Source organism: Diospyros lotus, chromosome 4, assembly GCF_014633365.1.
Source record: "Diospyros lotus cultivar Yz01 chromosome 4, ASM1463336v1, whole genome shotgun sequence".
NCBI classification, from domain to species: Eukaryota; Viridiplantae; Streptophyta; class Magnoliopsida; order Ericales; family Ebenaceae; genus Diospyros; species Diospyros lotus.
In genome coordinates, this window is record NC_068341.1 from 26,045,264 (window position 1) to 26,058,382 (window position 13,119).

Below are 13,119 nucleotides of genomic sequence, written 5' to 3' on the forward strand. Positions count from 1 at the left end.
GCATAAAAATGGAATAATAAAAAAAAGGACAGTATCATGTTCTTAATAGGAGAGAAAAAAGAAAAGAAAAAAGTGCAAATATATAAATATAGCAACATAACAAAGAACTCTACTAGAAGTAGGAAAATGATATGATTTCTTCTCCCAGTTGGTTCCTTCCAGTGAGAAATTGGAATAGAGAACAAGGGGCGTTCCTAGTGCATTAGGCTCTCTACTTTGCAAGGTCTTCCTTTTTACACAACCTTATCTTTGCTTTGCATATAGGAGGGAGGCTTCCACAACTCAAACCTGTGATCTCTTATCAGAGAGGAGCAACTTTACACATTGCAAAATGGAATAGACAGACGACAGAAGGAAAGAAATATAACAAGGTCATGTTTCTTAAATAAATCCCACTGACAACTTTAATTATTCTTGTTCCTGATTGTGTTATTGTTATTATTACTTTTTTTTTTCCCCCACTTTGTCTGATATCCTATAAAGCATGTTTGGATAATAATAATCAATATGCACCTGTGAACAATTGCAGTGTCACCATGACCAGTGCAAATTATAAGCATCGTATTTGTAGGTAAGCAGGAATGAAGGTGCCTGATTCTAGCATCCAAGCGAGTCAAGATGTCCTTCAGCTCAGAGGAAACACTGGATTTGATGCCTTGTCTGCTTGCAGAGTTCTTGCACGTAATCAGTGACATCATCTCAGCAAGTCTTCCATCTAACTTCTCCTTGTCCTCTGCTTGTTTCTTGAAATAGGAATTTAATTCTGAGAACTGGGCCCATACAAACTGCACCTTGTTGTTTGTAACCTAATTTAACATCAAAAAGAAGTTACAAGAGAAAATTTGAGAGTAAATATGTGCAAAGCACACTTTGATCCTCCTCTTCCTTTCCCTATTCCACCTATAATGAAATTTAATAGTCATGAAACTCTACCTCTTTTCTGGCCTTGAAAAGAGCCTCATCATCTGAAGAGACTGGAATGGCATTGGATGATCCAGAAGCATAGCGCTTCACTATAGAAATATTATCAATCAAAGTTGAGATTTTACCACCCTCACTTAAAACAGTAAGGAGCTTCTTCCTTGTGAATGACGGAGGTGAACCATAATCAGGTCCTAATTGCAAGACATGAAAGGTTAATATAATTGTTTTATAATTTTTATATCAAGCATGGAAAACTGCTGGAGACCAATCAAAGACAAGCCAAGACACAGGAAGTCAATCACAAAATGATGTCCAACTCCTTGAGCAATTCCCAAACAAAAAGACATTCATTACTCAACTCTGCTTGCAGATTGAGTAATCCCCTCAACACTTCTAGTGTTGAAGGTGTTCCTCCTACTTACAACTGCTCCCAAGCTCAGGTCAAGAGGGTTGTATTAGGTAGCAGATAACTAGTGTGAAGCTCATTGAATCAAGTATCATGAATTTTAGAGTCTGGAGGTCTAGAATTCAACTAGCCAACTCCGCTTAGTGGAATTAAGGCTTGTTATTGTTAAATTAATAGGATTACTTAAAATGTACCTAAAAGGGAAGTTAAAACTATATAGACTTGAATTACAGCCCATGTTTTATGACTGAATGCCCAAATGCCAGAAAGAACTTAGAACTTGCTATGGTCCCAAAAGCTGTTGAACCGCCATATACCTCTAGGAAGCCTATAGAAAAGCAGAAATTTTTGGATTTTTACCAACACAGAAGCAGATAGGTTTGGTGACTAAGGAGAAAACAAGCAAAGATGAACACATAATGGGAAACAGAGTTTCCTACATAAGACAGGGAACCTCTACTCTGACCAGATGAACCAAAGTCAATGTTGAGAGTAAAAGTGATAATATAAAAGATACAATTAACCCTCTATCTAGCACCTTAAAATTTTAGATGAGATAGTAGTTAACAATTCAACAGTTGGAAATATTGAATATTTTCTCTCTTTATTAAAATGTCCTTCGACCAATAAACAGGCCAATATATGGGGAGGAGGAATATACATATATATACAAATAGGTTTCACAGGCTTTTTCTTAGAGGAGATCCAACCTCAAATTTGAGATTATGTGCGCCCTTAAACATCGTTGTTGTACTTTAGTTTATTTATATATTTATTAGTGATTTAAAAGTTCCATCCTAGATACAAAGTCACCAGATCACTTGGGGCCCTCCCCCACCCAGCGCCAGATCAGTTTCATAATACTGGCATAAATTGAGCAACACCTGCCACAAACTCTCCTGTTTATTTACTAAATCAGTTAAAAGTGCCTCCTTACTCCTCATTCAGTTACATACCCATAAGAAAAAGTTTAAATTTATGTTCAATCACATAAACTTTCTTGTAATTCTGCAAAAAAAAATAAAATAAAAATAAATTTCCTTGTAGCCATTAACAAAACCCCACCAGAATCTTTGCAACCAAGCACGAACAAAATATTGAGTCTTAATTCCTGAAAGAATTAGTTAGGAGAATGATTAATTTTTCCACCGTGCAAACTTCATTGATTAGGAAGATATACATACAGAAAATACCTAAAAAATCTCTAAAAAATCTTCTGCAAACTCTCCTATTTTACAGGAATAGAATAACAACATTAAACTAATCTAATTTACAGATTAGGATTAGTATATCTTCGATATCCTTACTTTGATTTCAAGATTTCTTTTTATCTTTATTCTTCTTTATCTGTTAGGATACTTAGCTATGATCTCTTGATCACTCTCAAACCTTATCCATCCGGCCTCTCTCTTGTCTCTTTCTTCTTCCAACACTCCCCCTCAAACTAGAGAATAGATATCTATTATTCCCAACTTGCCTCTAAGTGCTTCAAATCCTTGTTTCTACATAGCCTTGGTCAAAATATTCGCTTCTTGATCTTCAGTAGGAACATAAGTAAGCCTTATGTCTCCACTCTCTATCTCTTCCTTGATAAAATGTCTATCAATCATGACATTTTTCATTTGGTCATGTTATACCGGATTATTTACTATGCTTATAGCTGGTTTGCTATCACTATAAAGTAGTTTAGGAGAGGTCACAGGTATAGAAAGGTCTTTCATTAACCTTTCTAGCCAAATCACCTCACATATGCATCGTGCAATGGCCCTGTACTCTGCCTCTGCATTGCTGCAAGCAACAACTTGCTGTTTCTTACTTCTCCATGTGACCAAGTTTTCCCCATAGCTTAGTACAATACCCTGATGTGGATTTTCTATCCTCAATGGATCCAGCACAATCCACATCTGCATAACTCCTTATTCCTCTTTCTTTGCTCTTCTTGAACATTAGTTTTTTCCTAAGTGTTCCTTTGAGATACCTGAGGATGTGGTAAGCAACTTTAGGATGTCTTTTGGTTGGGAAATGCATGAATTGACTGATTATACTCACAACATAGGCTATATTTGGCCTTGTGTGAAATAGGTAAATTAATTTACCCACTAGGCGCTTAAATCTTCCTCTGTCAACTCGACTATCTTCATTAGCCTCTTCTCTATTGTTCCAATTAGGCTCTAGAGGAGTGCTTGCAGGCTTACACTCGAGCTTGCTTGTTTATTTTAGCAAGTCTAAGGTGTACTTTCTTTGTGATATAAAGATACCCTCTTTGCTTCTTGCAACTTCCAAGCCTAAGAAATATCTCAGTTCTCCCAGTTCTTTAATTTCAAATGCCTCCCTTAGTTGATTCTTCAAATTCTCAATCTCTTGGATGTTATCTTTGGTGATGATTATGTCACCTACGTAGACTATTAAAATAGTCCTTCCATCAGCTTCCATCTTTGTAAAAAGAGTGTGATCAGCCTGACCTTGTTTGTATCCAAGCTAGTTCAAGGTATCACTAAACCTCTTAAACCATGCCCTAGGAGATTGCTTAAGGCCATATAAAGATTTTTTCAGCCTGCATACCTTTCTTTTAATGTCATCTCTTTCAAATCCAGGTGGTATCTGCATATAAATTTCTTCCTCCAGCTCACCATTTAAGAATCCATTCTTTATGTCTAATTGATGTAGTCTCCAATCTAAGTTGACTTCTAAGGATGGTAATACCCGAATAGAGTTAAGCTTAGCCATTGGTGCAAATGTTTCCTCATGGTCAAGGCCTTGAATTTGAGTAAAACCTTGAGCTACAAGTCTTGCCTTGTAACTGTCAATACTTCCATCTGATTTGTATTTCACCAAACATCTTCCTTGGATGCTAAAAGTGACCAAGCATCCTTGGATGTCGAGCGTCAGAGTGCTTGAATGTATTTCACCAATCATCTTCTCTGAGGATAGGTCTTGAAAAAACAGAATGAGATTGGAAGAATGCCACCAAACATTCCTTTTCCTTAGTTAATTTACTAACTGATAGCAGATTACACTTTAAATCAGGTACATATAGTACTGATTTTAGAGTTAGTCCTGCTATACAAGCTGTTCCTTTCCCTTTTGCAAAGGATGTTGTTCCATCAGCCATAAAAATAGTAATGTCTCGGTCACAAGACTCATAATTGGACAGCATATTAAGACTTGTCATGTGATCTGATGCTCTAGTGTCTACGATCCAACAGCTTTTAGGAAAAGTTTTGGAGATAAGAGTATTTAGCATTACCTTGCTTTGCTAAGGATACCACCGGATTAGAGTTATCTAGATTTTCAGCCTTAATCACCTTAGTTTGACTTAATAGCTCTTGTAAAGCCTCCAATTGATTTACAATTAAGGTGAAGTTTGTTGTGTTTCCCTTTTCAGCCTCCACCATATAGGTAGTTTGCCCTCCGGATTGTCCTCCCTTCCTTTGATTCCTAGGCTTCTAGTTTGCTGGCTTCCCATGAATCTTCCAGCAAGTTTCTCTAGTGTGGTAAGGTATACTGCAGTTATCACACCACTGCTTCTCATTTTGAGACTCTCCTTTAGCTGTGATAGGTGCTTTCCCTCGGGAAACATTAAGTGCTGAGGTTGGAGTATAGACCTCATTGTTGGACTGCCCTAAATCAGATAACATCACCTTCTTCCTGTTTTCTTCTCATCTCACCTTTGCAAAGACCTCTCTTATGGAGGGAAAAGGCTTCGTCCCGAGTAGCCTGCCCCTTACTTCATCTAGGTCTAAATTTAGACCATGTAAGAAGTCAAAGACTCTCTCCTTCACCATCTTGTCATATTTCCTTCCATCCGCATAACACTCCCATGTAATCTCATAAAACAAGTCCATCTCTTGCCACAATTCTGTTAAGGAATTATAATACTTAGTAACAGAACTTATACCTTGTCTTGTGGTTCAAATGAGTGGTCAGATCTGGAAGCATTGGGCTATATGTTCCAGGTCTGAATATATTTCTTAGACTGCCTTCCACATTTCCCTAGTTATGTTATAAAATAGGTAGGTCCTTCCAATCCATAATTCACCAACCAAGCCATAACAATGGCATTCTTGGCCTCCCATATGCCATACGTTGTTGACTCGGGGCTCGGCTTTGAGATTGCACCAGTTAGATAACCTACCTTCCCCTTTCCTCTAACAGTGAGTAAGAATAATTGAAACCATTCTCTGAAATTGGTTCCATTCAATTTGTGTTAGAGTGATATGGAGAGAGTGGCTTTCAATGGCTGTTGGAACAATTGGAACTTGAGTATCCTTCACTGGAGGAGGATTAGTGGTAGAAGTCTCACTAGCTGCTTGTTTTTCAGCCATATCATGGGCTTCAAGACTCCTCTATGCAGCAAGAAACGAGAAATCAGGTGCCAAAAGAACGTGGCTTTGATACCATGAAAGAATTAGTTAGGGGAATGATTAATTCTTCCATTGTGCAAACTTCATTGATTAGGAAGATATATATACAGAAAATACCTAAAAAATCTCCTACAAACTCTCCTATTTTATAGGAATATAACAACAACATTAAACTAATCTAATTTACAGATTAGGATTAGCGTATCTTGGATATCCTTAGTTTGATTTCAAGATTGCTTTTATCTTTTTTCTTCTTTATCTGTTAGGATACTTAGTTGTGATCTCTTGATCACTCTTAAACCTTATCCATCCGGCCTCTCTCTCGTCTCTTTCTTCTTCCAACAATCCCATTTGGTAGGGTTGGCTACATGAATTCTGGCTTGCTAATAATTTCTATCTATAGCAATATCTTCTATAAAGCACTTACAACTCATATCATACCCAAGAATTTCCCACCAAGTTTTTCTTGGTCTTCCTGTTTTTTCCATTGATATTTATTCAGAACCTAAGATGAGCTGGGACATCATGGGGGCAGAGGAAGGATAAGTATTAGCAGGGGAGGGTTGAACTTGGGTCCCACCCCATACTCACCTCGCTGTTCCTGTAAATATCTATTTGTTGCACAAAGCATTAACACAGATACAAGACAAAAGTCTAACATGGCACAAAACATTAATACTGCAGTTTTCAACAAAATCAGAACAGGAGGCAAAAGAGACATGGAAACAACTAGACATTTACCTCATGTGTACGGATAAAAATAATAAGCATTTTCTTCATGGTAGTAGTAAGAACTAAGAAAAAATTTCTCCAGTATTCTTTATTGCCGAAAAGATGCCAATAGAATCCTATCTTTTATTTCAAAAGATTATATTCACCAAAACTAAATAGAAGTCATGATTTTTGAATTCCTGAAATTGAAAGTCTAAATAAGGAAGAAGTAATAACTATAGGCTCACATTAATTCTATTTTGTCTTTCTATGCAAACTCATATTCCTCAACTTTGCAAAGTAATTCATGTGTAAAAACTTGACCAAACTTGATCCATGTGCCTTCCCCACCTAGTTTCCTATGTGTGTCCAATCCAAAAATATGACAGCAACAAGAAGTTAACAGCAACCACAAGCCTATCCCCACCAGGCAGTCTAGGTGTCCACTTAAAAAATAAACACATATACAGTTAATAACAGCGGGAAACGTTTAAGAGGAAATGTCCAATACATGTTGGGAAGTGTCAAATGAGTGTCAATGCTTCTCATTATTTTCAGCACTTCAATCACCACTTCTATTACGTAAAACGTACTGTTGGATAACTCCTCAAATTCAAAATCAGATAGTATGAGATCTTCCCAAAAAACATAGTCGCACATTGGATAGGGATAGAGATAGGAAGGTGATTCCAATTAGGTAGCTGCGCATAAATAGGCCCCTTAGTGTGACACAATTTAGCAACCGGAGTTATTCGAAGAGTTAACCAAGTTATTTCAAGTTGCAAGGTTTTGTCCGTTCAAAAGTTGTATCATTGACTCAGAGTTGATTATCCCCATTTTGGGATGATGGACGTAAGTTTATCAAGACTGCACTATGTTAAATTTTCTAAGTACTCTTTTAATTGCTTTCTCTGTGATTTGTGTGATTCAATCCTAACAGATAGTAAAAAGGGCAAAGAAAGAAGAACAAGAGCAAAGCAAGCCATGATGAAGTGCCAGTTTTTATCACGCAAATCTTAATATCACTTGCCATTTTTTATCTTTAACATTGCCAGTTCCATAGCTGCTCTTGCATCTTCGATACTGTCATGCCCATTTCCAGACTCCTGTATCTCCCTGGAAAGAAATTTTCTGGTGAGCACACGAAGTGCAGTTTTGTAGGATCCACCACGAGGGTGTTTGTACAACACTGCTGTATCAATCACCAGATGGTGAGAGATCTTCAATGCCAACAAATCATTCTCCAATGAGTGTCCAACTAGAATAGTTTCTCTATTGACTAGATGTAGAAAATCTTCCTGAAAATAGAAAGCAACTGTAAGTAAATAAAGAAACAAAAATTAATACACAGCATATTCTAGAAAAAAATGGCAAGACATCAGAAGCAATGCTGATATAAAGGACTAGAACCCATATTAAGTGCTTGGATATTTGCGGTTCATGGATACAAAAGGATCCATAACAAAGGTTTGTTTAGCTCTAGAATAATGCCTTTTTTGATAAATCCAATTTTAGAACATGTAACTGATGCATCATACATCGTAGAGGTGCTTGGGCATGTTGTACTTGTGTCTAGTTTTGATATAACAAAACATTTATATAAAATTATTTTGATAAATCTATAAAGAGAATTTTAATACTTGGACATTGATCAAAAGATTTCAAACTTGTTCAGATTTTAGTAATCATTTTAAACTTGTTCAGATTTTAGTGATCAGGTCTCAACTTGACGCTGAAAAATGAACATATTTGAAATTTATCATATCTGTCTGTCAAGTCTCATGATTTTTGTCTTTAATCTGTAAGATTAACCCATATAAGGAGAGCTAAAAGAAAACATTTTTATTTTGAAAACAATTTTCCAGTTTTTCAATATTGTTCTTAAACTAAATTGTAATGAATTTTTTCATAAACAGAGATCCCCTACTTGAAAGTGAAAAGATGCAAAACCCTGAAAATTTCAGAATTAGTGGTAGGAACCAAATTCTAACTTTTTGTTCTTAGGGATTTTGATTTTTTGGGGGGGATATTTTTATTGAATTTAAATGGAGGGCACATCTTGTTTACATTTATTTTTTAAGTAAATGGAGAATAAAATATAAATTAAAAGAAATGAGGGCATTTACTTAAATGATAGTAAATGTAAATAAGCATAGAGCAGGAAATAGAACAATTGAGCTGAGGCAGACACGTTTCTTCAAACAGAGCAGGAGGTTTCAAAACATAGTTATGTTTCAAAACATTTTTCCAGAGAGTTTGAAAAATCACAAAGTTTCAAAACATTCATCTAAAAGCTTCAAAACATTTTTACATTATATCTCTAATGGCCATATTTTTTACAATGCATAACAGCTCTTTTTCATATCAGACGGCTATTTTCTTCAAAAGCTCAACTGCAATGCCGGAAAGGTGGATTCAGCAAGCATTCAAAAAGCTACAAGCGTTCAAGAGGCTTTAAAGTGTTATATTCTTGTTCAAGCTTTTATTGGTTCGTCTATTGTAAGATCTTTTTAATTCCTTGCTTTATTTGTGCTCCCATCTTCTACATTCTAAGACCTTTAAAGAGGTCATTATTTGTATTAGGATACTGTTATGGGCGATACTACTAGACCTCCAATTAAACCCAAAACTGAATAGGCTTATTTCTATTCCTATTTTGATTAGAATGGGATTATTTCTGTTCCTATTTTTGATTTGGAGATTTGTTTTCCTATTTTTAGTTAGTTTCTCATTACTAGGAGTCTTTGTTTTCCTGTTGGATTAGGAGACTTCAATTAGTTGCTATTTGTTTCCTACTAGGAGTATTTTAGGGTTTGATTATAATTATTCTCTTATAGTATATCAGAAGGCAATAAGAATAATATTATTCCAGCATACTCTGTGTGCAAGAGATCAAATGATTCTCTCTAATTAGTCCTAGCTTTCAACATAGGTAGACAAGGAAGGAGGTCTTTGAAGGGGTTAGCTTCTAATCTGGCTAATCACCAATGGACTCAATCCGCTAACAAATGGGTATTAGAGCCAACCATGGGCGGACAATAATTTCTGACAGGCTTTTGATTAATTCATGAAGAAGTATGGCAAGAATGCATGGAAACAAGAAGAATATCAGACGATTGAGACAGCAGAACGAGAGCGAATGTCAACTTAGATACAAACCCTGATGCATGATATGACGCCATTAAGGTGGGTTCTACAACCTCCGGTGTGGGGGAGGATAGTGTGGATTGGCCAAGACACCAACGACAAGAACTCACTAAGGGCGTTCGCACAGGAGGAGGATTTGTGCCACTCTACGCTAAGTTGGATTTCCCTTGTTACAGTGGCGAGAAAGATCCCTTACCTTGGCTTATCAGTGTGAGCACTTCTTCCGACACTAGTGGACTGCAGAAGAGGAGAAGGTGGGCCTAGCAGCCTTTCACCTGGGAGGAGAGGCACAAATCTGGTTCCTAAATTTTGAAGAGGAAGCTTTGACGTTAACTTGGGTTGAATTCAAGGAAACTACCATGACAGACTTGGTCCCCCCCCCCCCCCCCCCCCCCCCCCGGTTCAAGGAAGTAGATTTGGGGAGCTATCAAAACTGAAACAAACAGGACCGATGGCGGACTATCAACGGAGATTTAAGCAATTGTTGGCAAGCTCAAAGAAGATGACCAAATCACAAGAGGTTGAGATGTATGTCAGTGGATTGCAAGGATTAATACGAATTGATGTAGAAGTACAGCAGCATCAAAGTCTGGCAATGGCTTTGAATTTGGCCAGAATTTATGAACAAAAGAATTTTGAGTCTAAACAAGCTATGGGGCATCCACAAGGGAGACTGCAGCCTAGTAACCAGCTAGCGGCACCAAGATCAAACACCCCTCACAAGTGGAGGTTGATGTGTTTGGAGATGGCAGAGCTTTGTGCCAAGGGCCTGTGCATTAATTGTGATGAGTTATTCACACTGAACCACTTTTGCAAGCGGCTATTTTGCACTGACCTGGTTGTGGACGAGGAAACTAACCAGGAGGAGGAATGGGAATTTTTACCAAAGGCCGCCATATCATTACATGCAATTGCAAGCGTGACAACTTCTCAAACTATGCAGGTCAAGGCTAAGGTAATAGGGATTCTAGTACTAATTCTGATAAATTCGAGTAGCACTCGTAATTTTGTGAGTAGCACATTAGCAGCACAATTGACAGTTTCTAGAGGGCAAACAGGGATTTTCAGTCATACTGGCTAATGGAGTGCGAGTGAGAAGCACCGAGTTGTGTAGACCAGTTGAGTTTACTGTGGGAAAGTGGAAATTGATGGCTGACTTGTTTGTTCTCCGATTAGAAGGGTTTGACGTGGTCTTAAGTGTGGATTGGCTGAGTACGTTGGGCAAAATTGAATGGATTTCATGCACATGACAATAGTGTTTCAACAAGGTGACTAGGTTGTATGCCTTGGGATGGATGGTAAGGAGGTTGAAAGGTTACTTGTGGAGTTTGCCTGACCTTTTTGCCAAACCTCAAGGGTTACCACCACCTCGGAACCATCATAACAGAATTAACTTGCTGCTTGGAAAGAAGCTGGTAGTCGTGGGACCATACCATTACCTGTATATGCAGAAGGATGAAATTGAGAGACAATGTGAGATCATAAATAAACAAGCCAACCAGCACCGTTGGGATCTACAGTTTGCTCTGGAGGATTTGGTGTGATTGAAGTTGCAATCTTCTCATGTCAATAAGAAGTTATTCCCATGTTTCTATGGACCTTTCAAGTGCGCCGCTGCTTTGGCAGCAACGATAATGAGCTATCCTTGCCAGAGGAGAGCAAGGTACACCTTGTGCTTTTTGTTTCATGTCTAAAGTGCTTTCATGAGGATTACCTGCACTGCCACCAGCACTTCTGCCACGTGGGGTGACACCTTGCTTTCACCAGCAAACTCTGTTGGATTCGTAAATCCAGAATGGTACCAGGGAGTTCCTCATTCATTGGGTTGATTTGTCTCTAGCTAAAGCTTCTTTGGAGCAGGAGGAGGTTCTTAAGGCTAATTTTCCTTCATTTGCGCTTGAGGACAAGCACATTTCCAAAGTAGGGGGTGATGTTATGAGTGATACTACTAGACCTCCAATTAAACCCAAAACTGAATGGGATTATTTCTATTCCTATTTTGATTAAAATGGGATTATTTATGTTCATATATTTTATTAGGAGATTTGTTTTCCTATTTTTAGTCAATTTCTCATTACTGTTAGGAGTCTTTTGTTTTCCTGTTGGATTAGGAGACTTCAATTAGTTGCTATTTGTTTCCTAGTAGGAGTATTTTAGGGTTTGATTATAAAAATTATCTTGCACTTGATAAGAAGACAATAAGAATAAACCGTTGAGGCGTAACCCTTCATAGCGACGCACTACACTGCCCGCGTGTAGTGTCAAGTGAGCTAGGGCCGCTATATCGGCACTCGGATATAGTGACAAATGAGCAAAGGTCCTCGCATTTGCTTGAACGGATGCGGGTAAAGAAGCTAGTCTAAAATCAAAAAAAAAAACAAAATCAAATTCAAAGTCAAAGCCAAAGCCAAAATCAAAATAATAGATTAAGGATTGGGTCATGGAACATAAGAATATTAACAGGCAAAGCTATGGAAGTGGTAGATGTGATGATTAGAAGAAAGATTAATATTATGTGCCTTCAAGAGACGAGATGGGTAGGGAGAAAAGCAAAAACTTTATCAAAAACTGAATATAAAATATGGTACACAATAAATGATCGAGCGAAAAATAGAGTGGCGATTATTATGGATAAAAGCGTAGTAGATGAGGTAGTGGATGTAAAGAGAATAGGGGATAGGATTATTATGATGAAAGTTGGTCTAGAAAGAATAACTATGAATATCTTTAGTATATATGCACCATAAGCGGAGTTAGGTGAGGAGATAAAAGCAAAATTCTAGGAGGACTTAGAGGGACTCATACAAATGATACCGAGAAGAGAGAAAGTGATTATAGGAGGTGACTTAAATGGTCACGTGGGTAGAGACAAAAACGGCTATAGAGAGGTATATGGAGGGTATGAATTCAGGAAAATTAATAATGAGGGTAAATCTATTCTAGATTTTGCTATGGCATATGGGCTCATCATAACCAATACTAGGTTCAAAAAACGTGACGAACACTTAATCACATATAAAAATGTCACATCAAACACCCAAATAGATTACTTCCTCATGAGACAAGAGAATCGGTTATGTTGTAGGGATTGTAAGGTGATACTGGGGGAGTGCTTGACTACTCAACATAGACTTTTGGTACTTAACGTTCAAGTAAGAAATTGGAAGAGAAAAAATCACATAAAACAAAATCCAAGAATGAGGTGGTGGGATTTAAAAGGGGAGAAAAATTTAATCTTCAAAGAACAATTAAGGGGTAGAAGGGAATGGAATGGAGGAGGACAAGCAAACTAAATATAGAGGGAAATGGCTACTGCCCTGAGAAGCACGACAAAGGTAGTCCTTGGAGAGACAAATGGTAGAGCCCCAAACCTGAAAGAGTCTTGGTGGTGGAATGAAGAGATACAATTGAAAATAAGAAATAAGAAAACTTGCTATAAGGCTGTATATCAGTGCAACAATAAAGAAAACCTAAAAAATTATAAAGAAGCGAAAAAGGTAACAAAAAGAGCTGTTAGTAAAGCAAAGTCAAAAGCATATGAGAATCTATATAAACGACTTGATACAA

The 13,119-nt window shown here is 37.4% G+C and overlaps 1 protein-coding gene across 2 annotated transcripts in view; it reads right to left on the reverse strand.

Moving 5' to 3' along the window:
* The window catches only part of LOC127799351 (small RNA degrading nuclease 5), a 63,308-nt gene that overhangs the window by 3,391 nt on the left and 46,798 nt on the right, over positions 1-13,119 (reverse strand). For both annotated transcript variants that reach the window (XM_052333306.1, XM_052333305.1), the window contains exons 11-13: positions 7,436-7,703; positions 934-1,115; positions 514-806 (exon numbers count right to left, since the gene is read on the reverse strand). In XM_052333306.1, coding sequence (XP_052189266.1) covers positions 514-806; positions 934-1,115; positions 7,436-7,703 — 743 coding nt within the window. The remainder of the gene's footprint in view (positions 1-513; positions 807-933; positions 1,116-7,435; positions 7,704-13,119) is intronic.